This window comes from Nannospalax galili, unplaced genomic scaffold (assembly GCF_000622305.1).
Source record: "Nannospalax galili isolate Female #2095 unplaced genomic scaffold, S.galili_v1.0 scaffold89, whole genome shotgun sequence".
Lineage (NCBI taxonomy): Eukaryota > Metazoa > Chordata > Mammalia > Rodentia > Spalacidae > Nannospalax > Nannospalax galili.
In genome coordinates this window covers 925,272-951,675 of record NW_008359211.1, presented here as the reverse complement: position 1 = coordinate 951,675, position 26,404 = coordinate 925,272, and the positions used below count along the sequence as shown (strand labels likewise).

The 26,404-nt window shown below is 55.7% G+C and overlaps 3 protein-coding genes across 5 annotated transcripts; 2 read left to right on the top strand and 1 right to left on the bottom strand.

Moving 5' to 3' along the window:
• Positions 1 to 1,736: 1,736 nt before the first annotated feature.
• Positions 1,737 to 3,827, top strand: Cdk2ap2 (cyclin dependent kinase 2 associated protein 2). Its single transcript, XM_008822902.3, has 4 exons — positions 1,737 to 2,355; positions 2,659 to 2,759; positions 2,871 to 3,003; positions 3,356 to 3,827. The coding sequence occupies exons 1-4, from the start codon at positions 2,274 to 2,276 to the stop codon at positions 3,421 to 3,423; spliced, it is 384 nt and encodes a 127-aa protein (XP_008821124.1). The 5' UTR covers positions 1,737 to 2,273; the 3' UTR covers positions 3,424 to 3,827.
• A 1,096-nt stretch (positions 3,828 to 4,923) lies between these two features.
• Positions 4,924 to 18,785, top strand: Pitpnm1 (phosphatidylinositol transfer protein membrane associated 1). Of its 3 annotated transcripts, none has more exons than XM_008822898.2 (24): positions 4,924 to 5,134; positions 6,068 to 6,188; positions 7,253 to 7,467; positions 7,557 to 7,678; positions 7,850 to 8,074; positions 9,618 to 9,944; positions 10,031 to 10,126; positions 10,226 to 10,333; positions 11,092 to 11,153; positions 11,243 to 11,493; positions 11,972 to 12,161; positions 12,268 to 12,375; positions 12,600 to 12,757; positions 12,842 to 13,047; positions 13,454 to 13,624; positions 14,623 to 14,787; positions 14,967 to 15,115; positions 15,214 to 15,324; positions 16,302 to 16,418; positions 16,606 to 16,754; positions 16,856 to 17,005; positions 17,102 to 17,285; positions 17,533 to 17,661; positions 18,279 to 18,785. In XM_008822898.2, the coding sequence occupies exons 2-24, from the start codon at positions 6,111 to 6,113 to the stop codon at positions 18,540 to 18,542; spliced, it is 3,735 nt and encodes a 1,244-aa protein (XP_008821120.1). In that variant the 5' UTR covers positions 4,924 to 5,134; positions 6,068 to 6,110; the 3' UTR covers positions 18,543 to 18,785. The 3 variants fall into 3 exon arrangements, with proteins under 3 accessions (XP_008821120.1, XP_008821123.1, XP_029414379.1); XM_008822901.2 differs by having other exon boundaries at positions 4,960 to 5,134; positions 10,229 to 10,333; positions 18,279 to 18,780; XM_029558519.1 differs by having other exon boundaries at positions 4,960 to 5,134; positions 15,214 to 15,312; positions 18,279 to 18,780.
• Positions 18,786 to 19,305: 520 nt separating this feature from the next.
• Positions 19,306 to 26,308, bottom strand: Aip (aryl hydrocarbon receptor interacting protein). Its single transcript, XM_008822897.3, has 6 exons — positions 26,068 to 26,308; positions 22,888 to 23,067; positions 20,803 to 20,991; positions 20,145 to 20,321; positions 19,908 to 20,049; positions 19,306 to 19,622 (listed from the first exon to the last, which is right to left on the bottom strand). Exons 1-6 carry the CDS (start codon positions 26,164 to 26,166, stop codon positions 19,417 to 19,419), a joined length of 993 nt encoding a protein of 330 aa, XP_008821119.1. The 5' UTR covers positions 26,167 to 26,308; the 3' UTR covers positions 19,306 to 19,416.
• Positions 26,309 to 26,404: the final 96 nt, after the last annotated feature.

The window sequence follows — 26,404 nt, the reverse complement described above, 5'->3', positions numbered from 1 at the left end:
ATCTGCTCTCCAAGGAGGAGGGACATCTAGAATTGCTATAGTACAAGGTTCAGCCCCACTGTCGCTTCCCTCAAACACGGTTTTAGGATGTCTGTGTGCCCCCTAAACTCATACGGCTGTATTTGGAGGTAGGCCTCTAAGGAAGTAGTGAAAGTTAATTAAGTCAGAGGGCAGGGCTCTGAGATGGCTCAGCGGTTAAGAGCACTGGCTGCCCTTGCAGAAGACGCAGGTTCCAGTCCCAACACTCACATGGCATCTAACAACTAGGGGATGCTATTGCCCTCTTCTGACCTCCACAGGCATTGTATGACATGGGTGCACCCACCAATGTTTAAGCAATACACTCATACACATAAATAAAATAATTTTTTTAAAGCTGGGCATGGTGGCACACGCCCGTAGTCCCAGCACTTGGGAGACCAAAAATAATAATAATAATAATAATAATAATAATAATAATTTAAAAAAATAATTAATGGCATCAGAGAATCTTCTTTTTTACCCAGAAAGGCTGTGTGAGGCCAGGAAAATAGCCATTACCAGAAACCCACGATACGGACCTCAGACCTCTAGAACCTCCGGGCTGTGGGAAAATAATCTTCCGTGGTTTGAACCTCTGAGTCCAAAGGTCTTTGTTTTATCTGGGTCTTAGTCAGCCCCAACAGATTAGTATATGGGACAATAGGGAAAGCAAGAAGGCTTAAAGAAAAGGGGACCGGAGTTCCCCAAAAGCAGAGTACCCCACAGTAGCTCCCCGTCACACTCTGCCCACTAAAGTCTTTCCCACAGTGCAGGCTTACTGCCATGTAGGGAGAAGTTTCTGGGTGACTTCATCTGCATCCCCTCTCCGGTTTCTTGAGGCAGGATCTGTGTCCCCTGGGATGGCATCTGACCATCTTCCAGCCTCAGCTTGGTGTTACAAGCCTTCACCACCATGCCTGGCTCTTATTTTAATTTGAATATGTATTAGAAAGCTTTAAAGAGGCATTGATTAAATGGCATTCTGGCTTTCAGTTTTTATTTGAGGTTTTTAAAAAGGGAGTTGATTTAAAAGAAATAGAAACCAGACGGCCAGACCCACATGGGAGTTTCAGTAATAAAGTTAGAGCGACATTAGACTGAGCGAGGAACTAAGCTGCCTTACGAATGAGACGGACTGTCATCTCTACACTTCACCTTCCAAAAGTTATTTTCTCCATTTCTCAGATGGGGAAACTGACGCATATTAAGGCGAGAAACTTTGTGGCGGGTGCCTGTAATCCTAGTACTTGGTAGGGGGAGGTAGGAGGGTCAGGAGTTCGAGGCCAGCTTGCACTGGACAGGACAATCCCACTAGACCCTCCCCGGGAAAATCACTGGGGAGGGGCTGAGACTCCAACCGAGCGGAAGGAATGACCTCACAGTGCTCTTTCCCCGACGCGTCATTAACAATCATTAATTAACAATCATTAACGATATGACGCCCCGTCCTTGCGTGTGGCGGAAGCGCGGGACCCCACACCTGTCGAGACCTAAAGAACCAAGCCAAACCTGGAAGATGCATCGCAGCGATGGCGTTGGTAAGGGACCCGTTGCCATGGCAACAAATGAACCGCCCCCCCCCCCGAGAGGCGCGCGCGTGCGTTTGCCATGGCAACAAATGAACCCCCCCCCCCCCCCCCGAGAGGCGCGCGCATGCGCACCCCCGGAAAAGGTTGCTGAATGGGTGAAAGGTGACGTAAAGGCGCTCGGGGTGGGGCGGAGGGCTCGGAACGACGGAACCCGGGTTCTTCGGTCTGCGGAGCCCACGCCGATAGCAGCCCCGGCCACACCGAGGCTGGCCCAGGGAGCGCAAGGCGGTGCCAACGAGGACGGAAGAGCAGAGGAGCCGGACCGAACCTGACCGTATCAGACCTGACCCAGGTCCGGCTGCCCAAGGCCCCGCCTCTCTAGCCTGGGGACTAATCCGATTGAAAGCGCGCCGGCCCGGGCCCCGAACTCGCCAATTGCGGAGGGCGGCGGCCACCGCCCAATCCGGAGCAGACAGGTGCGAGGTCCGGAAGGCGCAGGCCAATTGGAAGCGGTTGCGGCCTGCGGGGGCAGGGCTCAGCCAATAAGCACGCTGGAGTGACAGCTCCGCAGACCAATTGGGAGTGAGCGGCGCTCATGCCCGCCCGCCCTTCCGGCCCCGGCTCTATTTACCAGGGGCGTGCAGCTCGCTTGCCAATCAGAGTGCGGCTGAGCTGCCGGACAGCCAACCCCTGAGCAGCGGCCGGCGGACCCAGGAGTTGGGGATGTCCTACAAACCCATCGCGCCCGCCCCCAGCAGCACCCCCGGCTCCAGCACCCCGGGACCAGGTACCCCGGTCCCTACAGGTGAGGATCCAACTCCACCCCCTGCTCGCCTGGCTCGGGCAGTGGAGGTGTTGAAGAGAAGACGGCCTGAGTTCTGCAATACTTGGGCCTGCACGGCTAAATCTGGCTCAGCCTCAGTTTGCTGGCCGCTGAAGTGGGTGTGGTCACAAGAGGGGAGTGGGGGAGGAGTGTGTCTCTGAAGTGGATCTGGATGGAATGAAGCATCCCCTTTTGGAGGAAGTCGGTCGAACCCGGTCCGGGGCTTGGAAAGGTGGCTCGAGGCATCCCTGCTGCACTCTGACTTGTTACCCGCGCCTGTTGCAGCCGGAAGTGTCCCATCGCCTTCGGGCTCAGTGCCAGGAGCTGCTGCCCCTTTCAGACCACTGTTTAACGACTTTGGACCGCCCTCCATGGGGTATGTGCAGGTGAGTGTGGCCAGGAGCTTACTTCAAGGATGGGGACAAGGAGCCCCCTCCGGGGCTTGAGGTAGCTTTTCTATTTTTATTTTTATTTTTATTTTTATTTTTTTGATGTAGGCAATGAAGCCACCCGGTTCCCAGGGCTCCCAGAGCACCTACACGGACCTGCTATCTGTCATCGAGGAGATGGGCAAAGAGATCCGGCCCACCTATGCCGGTAGCAAAAGCGCCATGGAACGCCTGAAAAGAGGTAAGCCAGGCTGGGGCCACCTCACCCTGCTCAGAACACAGACACTGGACTTCCCTTCCTGAATGAAGGGAGGACATGTGGACTCAGTGCAGAACACCTGGGCCAGGCTGTCCTCAGCGAGGCGTCCTGAACTGAATTGAACTTGAGTCAGTTTCCAGGAAATACCAGGGAGTTCAGGGTGAATATGAGGGTTATTAGCCAAACCCTAATCTCGTCCAACCTCCTTAGATTTGAGCTGCTCTTGGTGAACCACAAAGGGGTGGGGAGGGAGAGGCTGTGGAGGGTGGAAGTTGGGGCTGTGGAGTGTCGCTGAGACCCTGTTTGTTACTTCCCCATCCCCACCTCACCCCAGGCATCATCCATGCCCGGGCACTAGTCAGAGAGTGCTTGGCAGAGACAGAACGGAATGCCCGCACGTAACAGGAAGCACCTTGTCCTCCTCGTCGGGACCTTTCCGGCCACTGCAGAGCACCTGCTTCTCCCTGGCCTTCGCCCCAAGTTGCTTCCTATCCTGGGCTTCCTATCCTGTGTCCCTTGGTGGGTGTCCTCCAGGAACCAGGTAGCAGATCTCCCTCCGGTTGGCTGTACAAACTGGGCTCTCCCCGCTGCAGGAGTTAGGGCTATCACCAGCCCCTCCTATGACTGCTCACAGTGCTGGTCTAACTGGAGCTGGCTCCTCACTGCGGGCACTTCACACTTGTCACCACTTTGTCGAAGGCTGGGTACTTCCCTGCCTTGTCCACAGCTGACTCTTTTCTCGGTGTGTCTTTTACTAAATATGCCCTTTTTATATAAATAAAAGATGGTTTGGAGTTGTTCTCTCAGCACTGAGCCTTTCTGGGTCTGGTCCCTCTGGGGAAGCCAGAGTGGGCCAAGCAGAGGGAAGGGAGGGCAGATGGGGAAGGGGAGGCTGCCCGAACCTGGCTTTGTCTTGCCGCTGCTGTTGGTTACCCACCTCAGGCTGTCTCTTCCCAGCTGGGAGCTGTAGTTTCAGAACTACAAAAGAGGGCAGATCCAGGGGCCAGGAAGCCTGCATGGTGCAGTGCCACCAGGGGGCAGTGTGGCCTTGGCTGCCTTCACAGCTGGAGGCTTCATTGGCCAGCCTGAGCCTGGAGGGCCCTTCCTCTGGATTGGCAGGCATGCCCAGCAGGGTGGAAATGCCAGTTCATTTAAGCCACTCCCTTGGAAGCCCTAATGCCCCAACACCACCCTCCAATCTAAATTGGCCTTGGAAGGCTCTAAATACACTAAGTCTCTGACTCAGGGAATTCCAAGATGCTCCTGCCCCCCTCCCACCCCCTGCACCTTGGGCTGGACGCTGCCCTCCGCGTCCCAGCCTCTTCCACCAGGCTGGATGTGGCCCCATGCACCAGCCCTCAGTGTCTTGACCTTTGCCCAGGGTCGGGCAGCTAGCTAGGTGGCCAGATTTGAGGGCTCAGCAGGCATAAGCAGGGAGGGCCTTGGGCTCCATTAAGGGCCTGGCCCACAGAATTACAGTGACATGCCTCTACTGGGGTGTGTAGCAGAGTGACCCTGTCACCCTAGCCCTAGGCAGAAGCAAGCCAGAGCTATCAGCTTCTGGGTAGACTTGGAGTGCTGCGTTCCCTCTACCCTGGGCCCCAGGTTCCAGGAGCTACAGAGGGTGAGGAACTAGGGAGGATGGCCTGGGACCAGCCATGTCACACTCCACCCCTCCAGCGCACATAGGAGGGCTAGGCCAAGGTGGAAAAAAGGAACCAAGATCCCTTAGTGGGGGGAAGGAGGGTCCCCAGACAGCTCAGAGGTAAAGATCTCCGGCCTTCGGGGACCAGCCTCTTCCCCAGCTGCATTGGGGAAGGAAGGCAGGGGCCTGCCCTGCTCCGCCGCGGGCGGGGCTGCCGGACCCCGCAGGGGTGGGGAGGACCAGCCAGGCCCAGGAAGGGGGCGGGGCGGCCGCAGTGACGCGACGGGGAGGGACCGTAGGGGCGCTGGCGGGCGGACGGGGGGAAAAGGTCGTGGCCATGGGCCCGTGCTGCGCCTCCGGAGGTTCGGGCTCCAGCTGGGATCCGAGGCCGGGGCTGGGGGCGCTCCGGGTTCCCACCTTGGGGCCGGCTGCACGGGCTGGGTGAGGGGCGCCCGCCCCAAGCTAGAGGTGAGCCGGGACGTGGGTGAGCGTGCGGGCCGAGAGCGCGGCGGGGGACTGGGGCTGGGCGCAGAGGGAAGTGGGGACCAGGGCCTCTCGCCCGCGCGCTGGGTGCGAGCTGGAGACCGAGGGGTGTCTGCAGCGGAACCGCGGCGCCCGACTGGGGCGCAGGTGGGCGGAGCGGGCCCTCCCAGGGCGGAGGCTCGTGGGACACCCGTGGACAGCTCCTGCCCCAGCCCGAGACGGGGCAACCTCGCGGGAGGATGATGGGGTGGCTAAGACGCAAGGAGAGTCGGTGGAGATCGGGGGTCCAGGAGAGCACCCGGCTATCCGCTAGGGTGGTGAAAGCAGGTCTGGGGGGCAATGGGGTTATCGGGCACTGAAAGGCGAATTCCCGCGCGGGGGGTGGGGAGTACCCCACCCTCTGAGAGATGCTGAGGCGCACGAGTGCCGCTCCCCGAGAGGCACCTTGGGCTGCTCAGGAGTTGAGTACGCGGGACCCCACCGGCTCCGGGAAAGGGGTGAAGGGGGCGGGTCCCTAAGGGACTGGTCTGGGAAGGCGGGCCCAAAAGGAAGGGTTTCCTAGGGGCACTGCCTGGGTGGGATGCTGTTCCGAGGGCGGGGGTCAGGACGCGGCAGCATCCGAGACGCCAGGATGGCCCTGCAGCGCTTCGGCCGGCTCCTGCCGCTCTAGGGGGGCCCGCGTCAGCTCGCGGTTGCCATGACGACAGGCGGGTGGGGGGCGGGGGCTTCTTGAAAAAGAGGTCAGCGCTCAGCCTTGCAGCGGCTCCGGGCGCGGGAGGCGGCTCTGGGCTCGCCTCGACCTCCCCGGTGGCGGGCCCGGACATGGGGTACGGGGACCCGAGCCCCTCGGCGGGCGCGCAGGACTCGGGACCGCGCACCGCCGCCCTGCACTGACGGGCGCGCGGTGCCCTGCGCTAGGCAGAGCGGAGGCCGCGCGCACGGCCAGCGGAGCGTCTTCAGGATGCTCATCAAGGAATACCACATCCTGCTGCCCATGAGCCTGGACGAGTACCAGGTGGCCCAACTCTACATGATCCAGGTGAGGACTGTGGGGCGGTCTGGAGGGGTGGGGTGGTGGCAGGAGTGCGCAGGCCGCGCAGGCTAGCCCCGCTGGATGCCCTGCCAGTCTGGTTAGAGGAGTCTGGAGCCCAGAAGAGGAAAGAGATGTTGAATATCCTCTTTGGATATTCAAGCAGAAGGGAGGGACAGAGGGACAGAAGAGCAAGCAGAGCCAAAGGGTACTTCCTGTCCCCTAAATGTCCAGCCTGCACAGCCCACATGTAGTCTCCTTTAATCCTTCTCAGAATCTGTAATCCCATGGGGGAAGGGAAAGTAGCCTATGAGGAGGCCAGGGAGCCAGGGACACTAGGTGGCAGGTAGTGTAAGCTGGAAGGGGTTCTGGACAAAGTGTAGGATCCTGGCATCCTCATGATCCCACAGATCTGAGAGATAGAATGTGGATCAGACCCCAGTGCTGTGATAGGGACAGGGCAGGCAGGAACCAGAGGGTGAAGAAAAAGATGGTGGATCAAGGCAAGCACTCAGGGTTTCAGGGAGTCTGAGCCAGATGGGCTCCCCAGGCCTGTAGAGGAGGAGTCTAGGAGGATAGGGCCAGATCCTGCCTCATGGGGTTGAGTGAGCCCCATCAGGGCTTCAGAACTACAAAAAGGCAGCTAGGGGATCTCAAGCTTCCTCCAGAGAGGAAGGGGGCAAGGCGAGTTTGGTTTTCTGAGAAGTGGCCTCCTCGAACACACACACACACACACACACACACACACCATCTACTGTTGCAGTTCCCTGCTCTTGGACTTTCACTTGTCTGCTTTTTCCCATAGCTTTCACTGTCTTACTGTTTCCTACTTGCCTCTGTGGCAGTGTTAAGTTCCATAGTAGCAAAGGCTTTAGTTCTGTTTGTCAACAGATCTCAGTTCTACATCCCAATGATTGATCAGACCAAGTGCTAGGTTGCAGAATCCTTGGGGAACTAGGCAGTGATCCCAACCCCAGGGAGTTGCAAGGAACTATGTCAAAGACCAGGGCCAAGCTGGGGACCCAGGAACTAAGCTAGAGGCTGAGCTTCCCATTCTCTGTCCTGGGCTGCAGAAAAAGAGCCGGGAGGAGTCTAGTGGTGAGGGCAGCGGTGTGGAGATCCTGGCCAACCGGCCCTACACAGACGGGCCTGGAGGCAGCGGGCAGTATACGCACAAGGTGTACCACGTGGGCTCCCACATCCCAGGCTGGTTCCGGGCACTGCTGCCCAAGGCTGCTCTGCAGGTAGAGGAGGAATCTTGGAATGCTTACCCTTACACCCGTACCCGGTGAGTGTGTGAGGTGGGTACAGGCCTGGGGTCATGAAGGAAGCAATACCAGTGAACCCAACAGTGATTCTCATCCTGCCCTGTGCCAGGTACACCTGTCCCTTTGTGGAGAAATTCTCCATTGAGATAGAGACCTATTATCTGCCTGATGGGGGACAGCAGCCAAACGTCTTCAACCTTAGTGGGGCCGAGAGGAGGCAACGTATCCTGGGTGAGGGCTCTGGCCCCCGGTTTCCTCTGGGTAGTCTCAGACAAGCCCTAGTTCTTGCTAAGCCTCATCTTCCTATCTGTGAAAGGTTTTCCTCTCAATCCTTGGGGAGGGCTTGGGGGAGGTGCTCAAAAAGGGGCTGGGGTTACTCAGTGTTTGCTGAAACTCCTTCAGACACCATTGATATTGTGCGGGATGCAGTGGCCCCAGGAGAGTACAAAGTGGAGGAAGACCCCCGGCTGTACCACTCAGTCAAGACCGGCCGAGGGCCACTGGCTGATGATTGGGCCCGGACAGCAGCCCAGACAGGACCTCTCATGTGTGCCTATAAGCTGTGCAAGGTTGAGTTCCGCTACTGGGGTATGCAAGCCAAGATTGAGCAGTTCATCCATGATGTCGGTGAGCACCCAGATGAGGAATACCCAGCATGCACCAGGCCCCACATTTGGAGCCAGGAATACCCTATCCACTAGGGACACAGCAGCATGAAACCATCATTTCTATTTGGGATAGGACACTCGGGCAGGGGGGACAGTGTTGCCTCATCAAGAATCAAGAGAACTTGCTTTGAGTTAGGAGGGCAAGAGGCTGGCAGCCAATCTCTGAGGCCTGTGCTGTCCCTGACACTCACAGATGCTGCTTTTGTGAAGAGTATAAGAGTTGGGCAATACTTAGAGAATCTCAGGAGAGTCACCAGCCGTCATAGTATGCTGAGGATTACAGGCTGAGAAACACTTCAATCCTAGGACCATTTTCACTGGGATGCTCTCTTACCCCCCAGCTCCCAGGGTCCCAGCCTGAGGCCCTGTTGTCCAGGAGCCCCTCCCTGTCCCACACTTCTTCCAAACCCACCCTCCAATGTTGCGACTTATCTCCCTGATCTGGGGGTGGGCTACCTGCACATAGAAGGACCATCCCCAGGTAGTAGAGTCCCATAGCCTGGGTTCTACTCCATCCACTGCTGACTCTCCTCTCCCAACCCCCTCGGTTGCCCAGCAAGCCAGGAACCATCTCAGTCCCTTAATGTTTCTTCTGACATGAGGATGAGGTAAGGATGGAGAGTGACAGCTAGTGCTCAAGTGATTGACATGTACCAGATCCTTCACAAATCATTCAAAAAAGTTATGTGTGTATATGTCTGTGTGAGTATAAACCACATGTATGTGCCTGTAGAGGCCAGAACAAGGTGTCAGATCCCCAGGAGTTGGAGTTACAGGCAGTTGTGAGCCCCTTGACATGGGTGCTGGGCACCAAATTCTGGAAAGCTTCCCTAAGCCCTCTTAACAACTGAGCCATCTCTCTCTCTCTATCCCCCTGTAGATCACATTTACTTTGGGATCTCCTTTGGCACCCATGACACCTGAATAACACATTCCCATTTTACAGATAAGGATGTTGAGCATACAGAGTAATGCAGACTTCCTGTAATGCACCTGGAAAAATACTAAAAAGCACAAGCCAGAACATTAAAATCACCCACCTGTAACCTCTATCAAGATGCTAATGTATTTCCTTCCAGAAGTTTATGGTTCAACCATTATTACTTTATTTCCCAGATACTTCAGAGTCTTCTAACTTTATTTTTCTTCCTAAGATGAAAATATCCCAGTTTTCATGGAGGGCCAGTACTTCCATTAACACCTTCATTAACCATGACTGTTTCATTAACTGTTAACACCTTAATTAGTTAGCTCCCCAGCAAAAGTCAGCAGGAAACCAACTGAAAACAACAAATCTTGGTTCCTGCTGCTGGAGTGGGGGTCAGTGCTCACAGAGAAACAAGCAAGAAAGCAGGGACAGGAAGACGAATGCCCCTGTCTCTTCTGTGCCCCCCTGCCCAATCCCAGGATTCTTGGTGTGCGGTTAGCCTAGGGGAGCCATTACCCAACCTTGAAGATTGGGTGTGTGGGAGGCACAGTTCTGACGCCTGGGGCATCTGCAGGTCTACGCCGGGTGATGCTTCGGGCACATCGCCAGGCCTGGTGCTGGCAGGATGAATGGATAGAGTTGAGCATGGCCGACATCCGGGCCTTGGAGGAAGAGACTGCTCGAATGCTGGCCCAACGCATGGCCAAGTGCAACACTGGCAGTGAGGGGCCTGAGGCCCAGACCCCTGGGAAACCCAGCACCGAGGCCAGGCCTGGGGTCAGCAATGCCGGCACTCCCGATGGACCTGAGGCCCCCCCAGGTCCCGATGCCTCACCAGATGCCAGCTTTGGAAAGCAGTGGTCCTCATCCTCTCGTTCCTCCTACTCATCCCAACATGGAGGTGAGGCTGGGGCACAGGGACCAGGGATAGATGGTAGCTACTCTCTCCATCTGGGCCCCCAGGCTGAAGCCCAGGTGGTCCTGCAGGGGGAGTGTCTCCACAGAGCTTGTCCGAGTGGCGCATGCAGAACATCGCCCGAGACTCTGAGAACAGCTCTGAGGAGGAATTCTTCGATGCCCATGGTCAGCAGGGGAGGCTGTGTTTGTGGAGATTGGGGCGGGGGGCAATTGGAGAGTTCCTGAGTCACTCCTGTCCCATGACACAGCCCCCTGTCCTCTCAGAAGGCTTCTCGGACAGTGACGAGGTCTTCCCTAAGGAGATGACCAAGTGGAACTCCAATGACTTTATCGATGCTTTTGCCTCCCCAACTGAGGTGGAAGGGGTGCCAGGTAAAAAGAATCTCACCTCAGAATGCCAGCCACCAGTGCTCTGTGTGCAGCAGGGCCTCAGAACAGCTCAGCCATAAGTTGAATGGGACCTAAGGGGAGTGTCAGTTGGGAGAGGGCTCTCATTAACACTCAGATGGCGAGTGGGTCAGTACAGGGTGGAATGATGGATGGATGAAAAGTCTGGACAAGCCAGATGGCACCAGAAGGGACTCCCTGGGAACCCAGGAAGATGTCCGTGGGGGCTGATGTCTACTCTGAGTTTTGAAGGATTGGCCCAGTGCAGTCAGTGGAAATGTTCTAGACCTGTGCAATCCCATATGGTACCACTAGCCCCAATGTGGCTAACACACACTTAAAATATGAATTCTTTCTTTTCTTACACTTAAATAATTTCAATGTAACTAGCCACCTATGGCTAGTGGCTGCCATGTTGTCCCCGTGAGGTGGTTGTTAATGTTGTTATGGTCTTTTTCTGGGGTGGCACTGGGATCAAGCCTAGGGCCTTATGCTTGCTAGTCAAGTGCTCTGCTTGATTCATTAAATCTCCACCGTTGTGGCTACCATATTGGGTGGGACAGAATTAGAAGAAATTTGCCAGATATTATGTGGTAGCATCCCAGGGTCAGCATGAAGAAAAACCTACAATGTGAAATGGCCTGGAGGAGTGGGTAAGAGTAAGATGCGGGGGGCGGGTGGCGGAGGGCTTAGGCAATCCCAGTGGTCCTCTGGTCCCCCTCACCAGCTTTCCCTTGCCCTAGATCCTGCAATCGAAGCTACCAAAGGCATTGAAGATGGGGCCAGAGTACCCAGGGACTCAGAGGTGAGTATGGTTAGGTATCCCATGTCCAAGTTCTGCACACTGCTGACTGACCACCGCTTTGACACCCCATACCCCATTGTGTACCTCAGGGTCTGGATGGAGCAGGGGATCTAGGGGCTGAGGCATGCTCTGTGCACGCCCTCTTCCTCATCCTGCACAGTGGCAGCATCCTGGACTCGGGCCCTGGAGACGCCAGCTCCAAGCAGGCTGATGTGCAGACGTTGAGCACGGCCTTCGAGGCTGTTACCCGCATCCACTTCCCTGAGGCCCTGGGCCACGTGGCACTGCGACTGGTGCCCTGCCCATCCATCTGTGCGGCTGCCTATGCCCTTGTCTCCAAGTACTGGCCAGGGGTGGAAGGGCGGGGCACACACAGGGTCCCCAAGGTGCAGACAGCTATTTGGGGGACTCTTAAAGATCAGGGAGGTCCTGGGGGTGGGGAGAGGGACCACATATCTGGGTTAGCAATGGTCATGAATGGACCTATTTCTTTGTTGTTTTGTTGGTTTTTTTTTGAGTTTTTAGTTTTAGTTTTTTTGAGACAAGATCTCCCTCCAGCCCAGGCTGGCCTGAAACTCACTATATAGCTGAAGTTGGCTTCAACTTGTGCGAACCTCCTTCTCCAGCCTCCAGAGTGCTGGGATTTCGGGGTACACTATCATGCATGGATACGAATGGACCAGTTTCTGATCAATGGTTTCATCTCAAATGCCTTTCGGGTCTGACAGTCCACAAAGGACTAGAGGTGCTAGGGGTGCTTGGTGGCAGTGGTGGAATGGAAGGTCTTTATCCACCCACCACACCCTCTCCTCCTGCAGCCTGAGCCCCTACAGCCATGACGGTGATAGCCTGTCCCGCTCCCAGGACCACATCCCACTGGCTGCCCTGCCACTGCTGGCCACTTCATCCTCCCGCTACCAGGGTGCTGTGGCCACTGTCATCGCTCGCACCAACCAGGCCTACGCAGGCTTCCTGCGCTCATCAGAGGGCACAGGTTTCTGTGGGCAGGTCAGGGATTAAGCACTCCCAGGAAGCATCCCGTGCCCTCCACCGTAACTGTGGCCCCACCTGCGCGGTGACAAGACCTCTCAGTGATGTCCACCCTCTCACCCAGGTGGTGCTGATTGGAGATGGAGTTGGCGGCATCCTGGGCTTTGATGCGCTCTGCCACAGTGCCAGCGCAGGCACAGGGAGCCGGGGCAGCAGCCGCCGTGGGAGCATGGTCAGTGTGGCCAAACCCCTCCTCAGGAGGGGGGTTGTCTCCATCTCTAGGTCTCTGCCCCCCTGGAATATGGCCTCTCTGCATGTGGGCAGGTCCCCAGCTGCCTCTTAAGTTGGGTCTCCTCTGGGACTCTGCCCCACCCAGGCCCAATCCTGTTTCTTGCAAATTAATAGAAATCATATAGTCTCTGGCCTAAGGATGCTTCTGTCCTGTGCTCCATTTAGAACAATGAACTGCTCTCTCCAGAGGTTGGTCCAGCCCGGGACCCACTGGCAGATGGGGTAGAGGCACTAGGTCGGGCTAGCCCAGAACCCTCAGCCCTGCCAACTCAGCGCACCCCTGCTGACATGGCCAGTCCTGAGCCTGAGGGCTCTCAGAACAGGTGACATCCTTGTGCAATCACCCCTGTCCTGGGCACAGGCTGGACCTCAGAGGCAGCAGCACTGAGTGTCCCAATCCCCCGCAGCCTGCAGGTAACCTCCACAGCCACCTCTTCTGGGGAGCCCCGGCGGGCAAGCACAGCCTCTTGCCCACTGGCTGCCAGTTCTGAGGCTCCTGATGGTCCCACTAGTGCTGCTCGACTGGACTTCAAGGTTTCGGGGTTCTTCCTCTTCGGCTCCCCACTGGGCCTGGTGCTGGCTCTACGCAAAACTGTGATGCCCGCCTTGGAGGGTGAGCCTTCGGGGTGAGGGGGTGCCCCTAATCTGTGTTTTGTTTGTTCCTTCCCCATCTTCTTGGAACTTTTGTCTCACCTGAGACAGAGGCATTTTAATTGACCTTCCTCACTGCAGATGCCACGGCCTGGCTAGAGGAGAGGAAGTGGAAGGCCCAGAAAGGATATGACAAAGCTGTGTCCCAGAGTGGATCCAGGGCAACCTCCGGGGGTGGGGGTTTCTGTATGAGGCCCCACAAAGCAGAAAGTGCTCCATCCCAAAACACAGCAGCCACTGAAAGCCAATGGGTGTCCATTGCTGCCTGCAGAGGAACCCTGTGCTGCATGAAGTACAGTACCCAGATGACTTCTCCAGGAGGCCTTGGCTGACCTCCTCCCCACTTTCTCTGTCTTTTGGGTACTCAGTGGCCCAGATGCGCCCAGCTTGCGAGCAGATCTACAACCTCTTCCATGCCGCTGACCCCTGTGCCTCCCGCCTGGAGCCCCTGCTGGCCCCCAAGTTCCAGGCCATTGCTCCTCTGGCTGTACCTCGTTATCAGAAGTTTCCCCTGGGAGATGGCTCATCACTGCTGCTGGGTATACCCTGAATCAGAATCAGTGGGAGAGGGGGAGACAGTAAAAGACAGGAGATAGATCCCGCATTGTAGGTAACCTCTCACAGCACCACTCCTAGGTTCAGGGAGCCCTCATCGGTCCCCTGGGAAGTAGGGAGCCCAGGACATTTAAAACATTTTATTTATTTTAGTTTTTTATGTGTATACATGTATTGCCTGAATGTGTGTCCAAGTGCACATCCATGTCATGCAATGCCCACAAAGGTCAGAAGAAGGCGTCAGATCTAGAACTGGAGTTATGGATGGTTGTTAGCCATCACGTGGGTACTGGGAACCAATCCTGGATCCTCTGCAAGGGCAGACAGTGCTCTTAACCAGTGAACCATCTCTCCAGGACCAATTGATCTATTATATTTCTTGTGTATGTGTGTTTTGCCTGCATGTAAGTGCACCTGTCTGTGCTGTACCCACGGAGGCTAGAAGAGGGCATCAAATCCCCTGAAACTAGAGTTATGGATGGTTGTTAGCTGCTGCCATGTGGGTGCTCGGAACCGAACCCAATTCTTCTAGAAGAGCAGCCAGGACTGTTACCACTGAGCTAGCTCTCCACCCTACCCCACCCCTCAGAACCTTTTGACCCTTCTGTGCCTAATAGGAACTAGTGACCAATCTAGAGAGTGAAAGCTGAGGGGCATGCCAGTGTGCCTGTGGTTGCTGTGTCCATGTGTAGGGGTGTACCATGGGTCCATGTCCTGGTGGGGGCATGTCCACATTTGCACGTTTTGATGCTGGCAGGCATTCTGATAGGATGTAGTTGACTGCTAAGGACAACACTGCCCTCCCCCAAAAAAAGCTTACCTTCCATTCAAATATGGGGCAGTGCATCCTCAGCCCAGATCTGAGCCCTGATCTCAGGGAAGATGGTGGAAGTTCAGGAGTGGGGCTATCCTGGAACCTCTGGGAGAAGAGACAGGAGGCCCCTTGGCCCAGCCTGTTGCTGAGGTTGGCCCTCCTCCCCAGCTGACACTTTGCAGACCCACTCCAGCCTCTTCTTGGAAGAGTTGGAGATGATGGTGCCCTCCACACCCACTTCGGCCAGCGGAGCCTTCTGGAAGGGCAATGAATTGGGCAGTGAACCAGCAGCCCAACCATCAGCTCCCAGCACCACCAGTGAGGTGGTTAAGAGTAAGTCCACCAGCCACTGGCCTGCACAATCAACCTGTGTAGACGGGTGTGAGTCCATGAAATAAGCACACATTCTCTTAGGCTGGGAGGAGAGGAGGGTGGGAAGATCACCCAGAGGCCAGGCAGATGGACAGTGGGCAGCAGGCCACCCTGACTCACTGCCCACCGTGGCTGTGCAGTCCTGGAACGCTGGTGGGGAACCAAGCGGATCGACTACTCGCTGTACTGCCCCGAGGCGCTCACCGCCTTTCCCACAGTCACGCTGCCCCACCTCTTCCACGCCAGCTACTGGGAGTCTGCTGATGTTGTGGCCTTCATTCTGCGGCAGGTGAGTGGAGTGGGGTTCTGGGACAGAAGCTGGGAAGGCTAGGACTGGTGGCAGGTGGGGAGAGGGGCTAGCATTCACCTGCCTTGTGTCCTGGGCAGGTAATTGAGAAGGAGCAGCCACAGCTCACCGAATGTGAGGAGCCGTCCATCTACAGCCCTGCCTTCCCCAGGGAGAAGTGGCAGCGCAAGCGCACACAGGTCAAGATCCGGGTACGCCCCCTTTTGCAGCATCACCCCAGCGTCCGTCCATTTGTTAGCCCCCACCCCCAGGGTCCTGGTCCCACCTCATTGTCTTAGCCCTGCCCCTGGAAACCTCAGCTGCCTGCCTCTCCTTGAGTTGCAAAATCCATTCTTCCTCCCCTCACCTTGTCTGCATCTTGTCACAGCCCTGCAGTCCCATCCTACATCTATTTTAATTTTCAGTGGTGAATACAGGTCTTCCCCACCCCATAGAAAGGTCTCATATTAGGTAAACAGCATAAACAGTTATAACTGGCTCAGTCTAGAACAACATCTGCTTCATGCATCAAACAGAGTCAAGGACCTTTGACCTCCGAGTTTTCCTCTGGCCCTACTACACAAGGACAGGGTTCGTCTACACATGCAGGAAACTCACTTGGATGTCCTCCTTCAAATGGACCGCCATTCTGTTCTCTGAAGAGGTCCAAGGGTCAATCATGCCTATGTGGGCCAATTTGAATCCACCCTCACGGGTCCTCTGCCCTTGGAAAATGTCAAATTTTGTTACCAAATCTCCATTGGCATCAAACATAATCTCAGTCCCATCAGGAGTCTTGAAGTGCACCTTCCTGAGGGCGTGAAGCAGCTGGGAAAGGAAGGGTGACATTGGAGAGTGACCATGGCCAACTTGGGACTGGCCCAAAGTGGCATAGGCTATTGGTGTCTGAAATGCACCAGTGCCAGTCACACACACACACACACACACACACACACACACACCACACACTACCCCATGTTGCACACACACTCTCTCACACCCCCTTATGTTGCTCATGTTGGGGCCACAGATGTCCCCACGCTCAACCTCACTTGTCTCCCACAGTGGCCCCATTTCTTCCAAGCTCTACCCTCCCTGTGGACCTGGACACACATCCCCCTTCACTACCTCTCCCTCCCACATCCCCATCCTTATCCGACCCCACATCACCTTGTCTCTTCCCCATTAGAATGTCACTTCCAACCATCGGGCAAGCGACACGGTGGTGTGCGAGGGCCGACCCCAGGTGCTGAATGGACGCTTCATGTATGGACCATTGGATGTGGTCACACTCACTGGAGAGAAGGTTAGGACCAAAAACCTAGGCTCCTGGTGTTTCCCACCCTATCTCCTCTCCCCTGATAGCTGGTGTTCTGTGGGTTGAGACCCCTCCCTGGCCTACCCACAGCAGATGCCCAGATGGCCTCTGCTCTCACTTGGAGGTCAAATGGTGGCCAGGAGTTCTGCCTCCATAGCTCTTTCCACCCCACCAGGTGGACATCTACGTCATGACACAACCTCTGTCAGGCAAGTGGATACACTTTGGCACTGAGGTCACCAACAGCTCAGGCCGTCTCACCTTCCCAGTGCCCTCAGAGCGCATGCTGGGCATTGGTGTCTACCCGGTACGCATGGTGGTCAGGTGAGCACCCGGGTGGTCAGGTGAGCAACAGGTGATAGGACTCCTGTGAGGTGGGGCCCTGACAGCCTTGCCCAACTTTACTCATACTCCCTGAACCACAGGGGTGACCACACCTACGCCGAGTGCTGTCTGACTGTGGTGGCCCGTGGCACAGAGGCCGTGGTCTTCAGCATTGATGGCTCTTTCACGGCCAGTGTCTCCATCATGGGCAGTGATCCGAAGGTGCGAGCTGGCGCCGTGGACGTGGTCAGGTAGGAGCTGCAATCTGCTGACCACAGTGACTGGTCACCGCCCTGGTCTATGGAGCTGACCAGCCCCCACCCCCACCCCTGCCTCCCATCTTGCAGGCACTGGCAGGACTCAGGCTACCTGATTGTGTATGTAACCGGCCGGCCTGACATGCAAAAACACCGTGTGGTGGCCTGGCTGTCACAGCACAACTTCCCCCATGGCGTTGTCTCCTTTTGTGATGGCCTCACCCATGACCCACTGCGACAGAAAGCCATGTTTCTGCAGAGCCTGGTGCAGGAGGTACTTTGGCCAAAAATGGTCCCATTCCCCCACTGACCTGGACTTCCAAGATTGGAGGGGGTCCTTGTAGTCTTACTCTCCTGGGAGCCCTTGTCCTTAGGGCCACAGGGGAGATTCAGCTCTGTTGACCAGGACCATGTCCCCACTTCCTCACAAGTAGTCCTGCCCCTAAATAGGACTGCCCACATGCCCTGCCCCCAGCCCTGTGACTCTGCCCAGGGCTACTGACTGGCTTCTTTTGCCACAGGTAGAACTGAACATTGTAGCCGGATATGGGTCTCCCAAAGATGTTGCTGTGTATGCAGCACTGGGCTTGTCTCCAAACCAGACCTACATTGTGGGCCGTGCTGTGCGAAAGCTGCAGGCACAGTGCCAGGTGAGAGCCAAGAGATGGCGAGGAACAGGACCCCAGGGCCAAGGCTAAGGACCACACATTGTGTTGAGTCCCATTGGAAAAGGCAGCTGTACAGCCTCAGTGGTCTCAGACTGCAGTCTTCCTGGGACAGGGGTCAGAGGCAGCCTAGAGCTACCCATATACCTCATTGTGGACAGCCTAGACGAGATCCTACAGGCTGTGAATGTTCAAGGCCTCAGATACTGATTCCCCTCACCATGCCTTGGTGCCAGCCTTGACTTTTCTGAGCCACTGATGTGTGTTGTAGATGCTGCTGGTACTGACAGCACCCATTAGCTTATAAGGAAGATCTTAGCATTTATGGTAGGCCAAAGGCTCAGGGCTGGGCCTGAGTGCTTGTTAAATGCTAGCTGCTGTTTCCTCAAGATATCAGCTCGAAGATGAGTCAGGTCCAGAGAGAGGCAGATTTGAGAGTAGAGCCAAGGTACCTGGCTCGTAGTGTGGGGCTGCTACATATGCAGAGAGAACCTGCCAGCATTCCTGGGTTCCCTCACCCTGTACAGGAACCTAGGGAAGATACAGCTGGGGATGGGCCCCAGGCTGGCAGTCCCCTCACCCCTGTCCACTTCTGCCCACAGTTCCTATCAGATGGCTATGTGGCTCACTTGGGCCAGCTGGAGGCTGGCCCCCACTCTCATGCTCCCACGGGACCCCAAAGGGCTGCCCTGGCCAAGAGCAGCTACGCTGTGGCTGCCCCTGTGGACTTCCTCCGTAAGCAGAGCCAACTGCTTCGCTCCAGAGGCCCCAGCCAGGCTGACCGTGAAGGCCCAGGGACACCTCCCACTACCCTGGCACGGGGCAAGGCCCGAAGCATCAGCCTCAAATTAGATAGTGAGGAGTGAGCCAGCCATGGCTGGACCTGGGTTATTTATTGATACTCAAGGGGCTCAGTGGCTGAGTGTGGAAGACTGGGGGCCTAGACCTTTGGCCCCAGCCCTGGCCCTAAGCCCTGTATCTGTCAGCCCCTCAATGTTACTTCTCTTTCATGGGGGGACCCAGTCCTTGGGGGGAGGGAGGGGGGAGTGGGCTAGGACTCAGCAGCTTTTCCAGTGTGTAAACCAATAAAAATAAACAACTGCATCCCACTGAGTGCTCACCTGCCGGCAGTGCTGGGCAGCCGAGCTCTGCTTCCAGTTCATTGGGACTCTGAAGTACGAAAAGGAGCCAGGACCTGCTCAGGGTCACGAAGCAGGGCCAGGCTGGCTCCTGGCAACTTCCCTGAGGGTCATGGCTGCTCCTCTTCCCAAGGTCACCTCCTGGACAGTCAGTCTACTCCCCCCACCCTTGTCCCCAATCTCAGTGTTTGAATTTACAAGAGTCACATGGCTTCTTGTTCTGCAGTACCCCCTCCAAGGAAACCTCTGCCTTCAGAAATCAAAGCCAGGGTACCTGAGGCTGGCCTGCACTAGCTACTGCTTAATACTGGATGTTCCTGTGGCTCCCCAGCACTAGCCAGAAAGAAACCCTCCCAGTGATCTTGGAGCGGGGGTGGGGAGGTGGGGGGGTGGCTAGGATGAGGGCCTGATCTCTTGCCTTCCAAAGACTACTGAGTGCCCAGGCAGATGGTGACTGGCCCTCCAGATGGATCACCTCTACAGACCCACAGAGAGATAAATAAGGCCTTTATATATACACAGAAGCATGAAGTGGCAGTTGGAGGTGGACAGGCTGTGGCAGCAGTGGGTTTGGCAGGGTAGGGCAGGACCCAGGACCCCATCAGTGCGAGAAGATGCCCCGGAAGCGGGCCTTGTCCTCCTCATCCTTCAGCCGGAGCCGCATCTCCAGGGCCCGTAACTCTCGGGTCACCACAGGTGCCAGGGCAGGGTCTAACTCCATCACTTTGGCAAAGTCAGCCTGGGCTTCTTGGGCGTTCCACACAGCTGCATGGGCCTTGCCCCTCTTGAAGTAAGCCTTGACATTGTCTGCAGGGACACCAATGAGCAGAAATCACACAGCAGTGTGAGAGGGGACCCCAGGCACCTAGGCCTACCAGGGGAGGGTGGAGGGTGCCCTCCCTCACCAGTAGACCAACGCCATGCCTGCCCCATCATGCCACTCTGTGAGCACAGCCCTGCTTGGCTGGGGCATTTGGCTGGGTTCCTAGGGGAACTCAGAATGGAGAGGTGGCAAAGCTAGGACCTGAGCGCCAGGACCCAGTGGTGATGCATGGAAGAGGCCACCGGACTGCCCCGGGGCCCGGTGCTCACCATCATACTTGTTGAGTATGGAGGAGCAGTGGTCCAGCACCTCATAGTACTCCTCGGCCACCAGCTTGCACTGGCAGTAATTGAGCAGCAGTGGTGTGATCTGCAGGTCCAGCTGGATCCAGTCAGGCGACCCAGGCTGCTCCTGGGGTATACCAGGACAGAGAAAATGGAGACTGAGACCCAGCCCTGCCTTCCCCTGGGTCCCCCAGGTCCCCCAACCACAGCCTCCAGGCACACCTTCATCTGCAGGTTCTTGAGACAGGCAATGGCATCGTAGTACTTGGCAGCGGCCTCCTTTACCTGCCCCTCACGGTATAGCCGGTTGCCCTCCTGGTGGATAAGTGGCACCGCCTTTGCCTTCTCCTCATCTGTCATTGCCCATGGGTCCTGCTGATAAGTGCCAGGACTCTCCACCTGCCAGGGCAGGAACCAAATCAAGGCAGAGCCCAAGGGCACCTCAGAGTCCTCTGCAGCAAACCCGACTCGCACCTAGGTTGGCCAGGCCTCTGGACCCCCAGTCACTTGTGCATTGGCCACTCAGCACACCATCCATAGGACCTCTGTGCCCAGCACCATACCAAGTACCACAAATACATGATGGCAAACACCCTTGCTCTGTCATAGCTTGTGTTCCATGGAAGACTCCCTAGATGAATGAGGAACTACCTAGACTAATAAACTCAGTATGGTGGGCTGCAGAGGAAAAGGTGGGCTTGTGGACAGAGGAAGGAGTCAGGGTGAGCAGGCAGTCCTCCCCACAGAGGCCTGAGGAGGAGCATGGGGCCCCAGGAGGTCCCACATAGTTCCTGTCTCTGCTCCCTCCCCTAACAGACAGGCAGGGAGCAGAGCTAGAGCCCACTTTGAAACAGGGCAGTGCAGAGAAGGGGCAGCTCACCTTCAGCATCTCGATGTGGAAGATGAGAGGCTGAGGGCTCTGCTGCAGGGCGTCCAGGTCTGCGTGGCCCAGGGAATTGTGCTCGTGCATCTGAGCAATGCCACAGCAGTGCCTCTGGCCCTCCAGGGGGTCCTTGCCCTCAGCGATGTTGCGGAGGCTCTTAGCTACCAGTGGGTACAGGACCACATGCTGCAGAAACAGAAGTGAGCACCAGGGGCTCCATCAGTGTGTGCTGGTGCTGGCTGGGCACAAGAGACCCCTCATCATCACCATCCACAAAGGACAACTGGTTCAAGCCCCAGCCTGTTGAAAGGCAGGAGGGCTTTTCCCTCTAGGTGCCTCTGCCCTCTCAGCCCTCCATGCCAGAAAAGCCCTCAGCTTTGCTACTATCTCTAGTCACCAAACCCAGCACCTGCTTCACCCACAAACACACTTCTGTCTCCCAGCCTCCAAGAGCCAGCATTATCCTCTTCCTTCTCCCCTTCCCCTCCCCTCCCCTCTCCTTCTAGGGTATGAAGCCCACAAGAAAGGCTCCTTACCACATCTGTTCCTAACACCACCTCTTCCTTCTGACTGACTCCTATCCATGCCAGGGCCTATCTCAGAGCTGGGCCCGGGTCAGCAGCTTCAAAACCCCAGGGGTGCAGTCTGGTGCGGTGGTGCACCTGCCATTCCACCTACTCAGGAAGCTGAGCCAGGAGTTCAAGAGCAGCTCGGGCAACACAGAGATCCAAAACAGAAAACCAGGGAGCTGAAAAGGTGGCTCAGTGGATAAAAGGCAGGAGGACCTGAGTTTAGATCTACTCAGCTGGGCGACCCTGTGCACTTATAACCCCAGTGCTGGAGGGCAGAGACAGGTGGATCCTGGAGCTCATTGGCCAGTCTACCTGCAACAGCAAGCTCCAGGTTCAGTAAGAATCTGTCTCAAAAAACATGGTAGAAAAGGGCTGGAGAGGTGGCACAGAGGTTAAGAGCACTGGCTGCTCTTGTGGAGGACCCATGTTCGATTCCCCGCACCCACATGGTAGCTAACAACCATCTGGAACTCCAGTTCCAGGGGATCTGACACCCTCCATAGGCACTGCATGACACAGGTACATTTACACACATGTAGGCATTACATGCAAACACATAAAAATTAAAAATAAAATATTAAAACATATATGGTAGAGAAGGATAGAGGGAGACACCTGATATCAACCTCTGGCCTTTGCACCCACTCACATGTGCACACGCACGCGCATACACCACATACACCACACATAACATAGACCAAAAACAAACAAACAAGGGGCTGGGGCTGTAGCTCGGAAGCAGAGCACTTGCCTGTCATGTGCAGTGCCCTGGGCTCACTCCTCAGTGCCACAAAAAAACAAGCAAACTCTCGGGGAAGGTGTGTACAGGCGACTGAACCTAGAATTCTTCCTTAGAATGGATGGCGGGATGGTGGGGGTCCACATACATGATTCCCTACTGCCCCCTGCTGTCAGCACTCTGTGGACCGCTGGTCATGCTTCGGGACACAGGGCTCTGGGTAGACTCCATTTGGAAGCAAGATGTAAGTTAAAAGGCTGGTCTCCGGCAAGTGGAGGGTACAACCAGAAAGAAGGCCTGGTCCTGACTGTGCAGGGCATGAGGGCTTCCCAGGGGTGATGACCCAGGAACTAGAGTTGAAGCGGGAGGGAGGGGCCTGGCCACAGGCAGTGAAAGAAAGAGAGAGGTCCGGGGTTGCACAGGAGGGGACACCAGCAGGGACTAAACCAAACAGCTATGTGAGCAGCCACATTGCACTCCATCTTGATGGTGACCAGGAGCCATGGAGGTGTGAGGCAATGGGTTATATGGGCCAGTTGCACTTAAGAATGAGTGCCCTGGCTGCAGTCTGGCTCATGGACAGGAGAAAACAGGATAGAGGACAACCACAGGACCTCTGTGCCCAGCACCACACCAAGTACCAGTTAGGATGCCAGTTTGGAGACTGCTGGTGGCCTGGAGGTGGTTGGTGATGGCCAAGCCAGGACTGGGGTCCTGGGGATGGGATATAGGGCATGGCTAAACAGAGGCTTCAGACCACAGGAACGGTACCTTGACGTCACAGAGGAACTGGGCAATCTCTCCCTCCCGCATAGTGCACACGATGGTCTCCCACACAGGCAACTTGAACTTCTTGCCGATGATGAGCTCCATCGGCTTGCCACGCATCCGGCTGTCATCCAGTGTGGTGCCTTCACCATCACCTCGCAGAGTCCGATAGTGGAAGGTGGCCTGTGGGACCACACGGCTATCAGACAAGGGCACAAACCTCCACCAGACCCTAAGGACAAGTCTAGTCCTGCTTCTGAAGATGTGACAAGGAACGAAGCTCACCTGGGTCACCAGCTGACCCTGCACCTGACTTTACCCCGCCACCCCAGTGAGGAAGCTAAGCCACAGACAGGAAATGAGAGGCCCAAGGCACATGGCTGGTGGGTGGCTGGGCTGAAACTTGAGCCTTCAGTCTGGTTCCAAGCATGCCGTCAATAAATATTTACTGCACTCCTACTGTGCGCAAGACACAAAAATTGTAACAGTTAACCAAAACGGAAGCCACAGCCCCATGGAGCTCCCATGGACCTTCTAGAATAACAAGACTCAGATAAAACACTGTGCAAAATTAGATGAAGCTGAGTTTGAGCAGAAAAGCGCAAGGGGCTAGTTTAAACAGAGCTAGAGGGTAAGGGTCTCTCCAAGGAATCAAATTATAAGTAGAGATCTGAAATGAACAATGAAGAAAGAGAGCCAGGCAGAGACCAGGGTAAAATCTTCTAGGTCAAAAGAACAACAGAGTCCCAAGGGTTGGCAGGAATGAACTCCACACAGACTATGTGAGGATCTGGGTTTTTACTCTGAGATGGGAGCAGTGGCTCCAGGCAGAATCAGAACATGATCCAACTTGGGCGCGGTTGCTGGAATGTGATCACTTGCAGAGGGACAAGGGCAGAGGCAGGGGGCAGAGTTGGGATGTCTCTATAACTTGGGGGAGAGATGACTCTTCCTGAAGTAATGAGAAGTGGAGACGGCTCTTCCTGAAGTAATGAGGTGGAGCAGGCTGACCTCAGTGCCACAAGGACTTCAAGGCTGGGAGGGAGAGGAGAACCAGAGATCCACAACTGGGAGTAATCTGGGCACGGAGGCTTTAAAGAGTTGAGATTGAGAGAGGATGGAGAGGTGGCTCAGCGGTTAAGAGCACCGATGCTCTTGTAGAAAACCTGGGTTTGAATCCCAGCACCCATGTGGCAGCTAACAACTGTCAGTAACTCCAGTTCCAGGGGAATCAACACCCTCTTCCGGCCTCTTCAGGCATTGTACGACATAGGTGCACTTACATATATACAGGAAAAACACTCATAATAAAATAATTTTTTTTTGTCTTTTTGAGACAGGGTCTCGCTGTAGCCCCAGCTGGCCTGGAACTCACTATGTAGACCAGGCTGGCCTTGAACTCACAGAGATCTGCCTGCCTCTGCCTCCCGAGTGCCGAAATTAAAGGTGTGCACCACCACACACAGCAGAATAAAGAATATTTTTTAAAAAAGAGTTGGGACTGAGGCTACATGTGGTGGCCCACACCTTTAAACCCAACTCTTGAGAGGGAAAGGCAGAGGGATCTCTGTGAGGTTGAGGTCGCCTGGTCTACATAGCCAGTCCCAGGCTAGCCAGAGCAGCATAGTGAGACCTGGTCTACAAAAAAATAAAATAAAGAGGTCATGTCAGAGTGAGGGCAGACAGAAATGGGCTTTAGATGGAAATCTCGACAGGATATGGTTAGCTGAGCCCACGCTCTTTAACTGCTGCAAGCCATGTGGCTTCTCTGAATTCAGTTTCCACATCAGTAAAATTGAATCAACAATATCCATCTGGCATCGTGGGAAATAAACTTACAAAGCACGCAGCACCATTCTCACAGGCTGAGCACTCAATGTCAATGCTGTGGCATGGTTTTTTCTTCCTCCTGCTGGATTTGAAATCCAGAGCCTTGCTACCTTCGAGACAGGTGTTCTCCTACTAAGCCACACCCCTAACCCTGGCAATTTTTAAAAATTTATTATTTATTTACTTGGGGGGTGTGGGGCTGGGCACTGCAAGTACCATGGTGCCTGTGAGGAGGTCGGAGGTGAGGAGGTTGGAGGACAACTTGCAGGAGTCAGTTCTCTCCTTCCACTATGTGGGTCGCGGGGGATTGAATTCAAGGCATCAGTCCTGGCAGCAAGTACCCTCACCTGATGAGCCATCTCACAAGCCTGTGACTGGTTTTCCTCTCCCCTGTGACTTTGCCCTGTCCCTGTTCATTGATTGGGGGCTCTTACTCAGAGCCTCTCTGCCTTTAAGTTCCTTTCTCCTAGTTCTGGCCCACCCAGAATCCCTAGGGTCCCGCCTTCTTCCAAGGCCAGCCCTCTACCACTGAGCTATGTATCTCCAGCCTTCATTAACTTCTTATTTTGAGACAGGGTCTCACTAAACAGGCTTACGCATACCCCTCACCCCTGGTTTGACACCGCTGGCCATCGGGCATGCCCTCATTTACCGAACTCTTGCTTTCCAGTTCCCTGGTATTATTCAGGATCTCTAGTCCCTTACTCAGTCTGCAAGCCCTGTATGACTGCTCTGCTGGGCAACAAGGGCTGCCCTTGGGGGTGGGGGGGAGGCGCTGCCTACTCTGCAACCACAGAAGCAGGGAAGCCTGGAGATGTGGGGGAGGGGGTTCAGGAGCTTGGAGTCTGGATATAAAAGGGAGGAAAGCGAGTGACTCCATATGTTGTCACTAGCTGTCAGAAGGCTGACAAAGGCTTCTGGTCTGGAACACCAGATCTCTGGTGCTCTTTTCAGGGCTGCGCATCCTTGGGCCTCAGTTTTCCCATCTATACAATGAGCGTTGACTTAGATGGTTCCAGAAGGTCCCTTACTCTGTAAAAGTGCTTAGGCTTTGAAACCTTAAGGATCTGGTTCCCGCATTGAGGTCACATCCACCCCCAAACCAGCCTGAGATGACTGACAGCCTCCCCCAACCAATACAGTCCTAAGACAAAGCAGGGGGCAGGGCAGACGCAGCTGAATTTACCCCCTACTAAAATCCAAACCAATCAGCGTCGAGTTCTGCGTGCGAGCAGGAGGGTGACTGACCGCTACTCTCTGGGCATGCGCAACCTCTCACCTATGGCCTCCTCCCGCCTCGCATGCGCATCGCACCTCAGAAGAGGGTGGGGGAGGGAAGGGGTGGTCACGAACCTTGGTTCCATCCTGAAAGTCGGGGAGCTCTCCTCGGCCTTCCTGTATCACCTGCTTTTGGATCCCGTCCTCTCGAAGTCTTGCGATGAAATCCGCCATCCTCCTTCCCCTCTGCTCTCTTTCGGCAACTTCCGGATTCGCTCGGGAGCTTCCGGATCTGCTTCGGCAACTCCTTAGAGCCTCGGCAGCTTCCGAGCAAGCGCCATTTTGACCGAGGGCAGAAGCCAAAAAGGGAGTGAGTGAGGAGAACGCGAGCGGCGATTGGCGCTCTGCTCTGGAGGAGCCTGAGCTTCCTGGAGGTGGGGCCGAGGGTGGGGCTCCTCCGCCCGGTGGGGCG

Coding starts and splice junctions, on each gene's coding strand:
- Pitpnm1 (XM_008822898.2), top strand. CDS start 6,111: ATGCTCATCAAGGAATACCACATCCTGCTGCCCATGAGCCTGGACGAG. Junction 13,625..14,622: donor TGGCTCATCACTGCTGCTGG/GTATACCCTGAA, acceptor CCTCCTCCCCAG/CTGACACTTTGCAGACCCAC. Junction 17,662..18,278: donor AGCTGCAGGCACAGTGCCAG/GTGAGAGCCAAG, acceptor TTCTGCCCACAG/TTCCTATCAGATGGCTATGT.
- Aip (XM_008822897.3), bottom strand. CDS start 26,166: ATGGCGGATTTCATCGCAAGACTTCGAGAGGACGGGATCCAAAAGCAG. Junction 23,068..26,067: donor ACTTTCAGGATGGAACCAAG/GTTCGTGACCAC, acceptor GTGGTCCCACAG/GCCACCTTCCACTATCGGAC. Junction 20,992..22,887: donor AGTTCCTCTGTGACGTCAAG/GTACCGTTCCTG, acceptor CTGTTTCTGCAG/CATGTGGTCCTGTACCCACT.
- Cdk2ap2 (XM_008822902.3), top strand. CDS start 2,274: ATGTCCTACAAACCCATCGCGCCCGCCCCCAGCAGCACCCCCGGCTCC. Junction 2,356..2,658: donor AGGTACCCCGGTCCCTACAG/GTGAGGATCCAA, acceptor CGCCTGTTGCAG/CCGGAAGTGTCCCATCGCCT. Junction 3,004..3,355: donor CATGGAACGCCTGAAAAGAG/GTAAGCCAGGCT, acceptor ACCTCACCCCAG/GCATCATCCATGCCCGGGCA.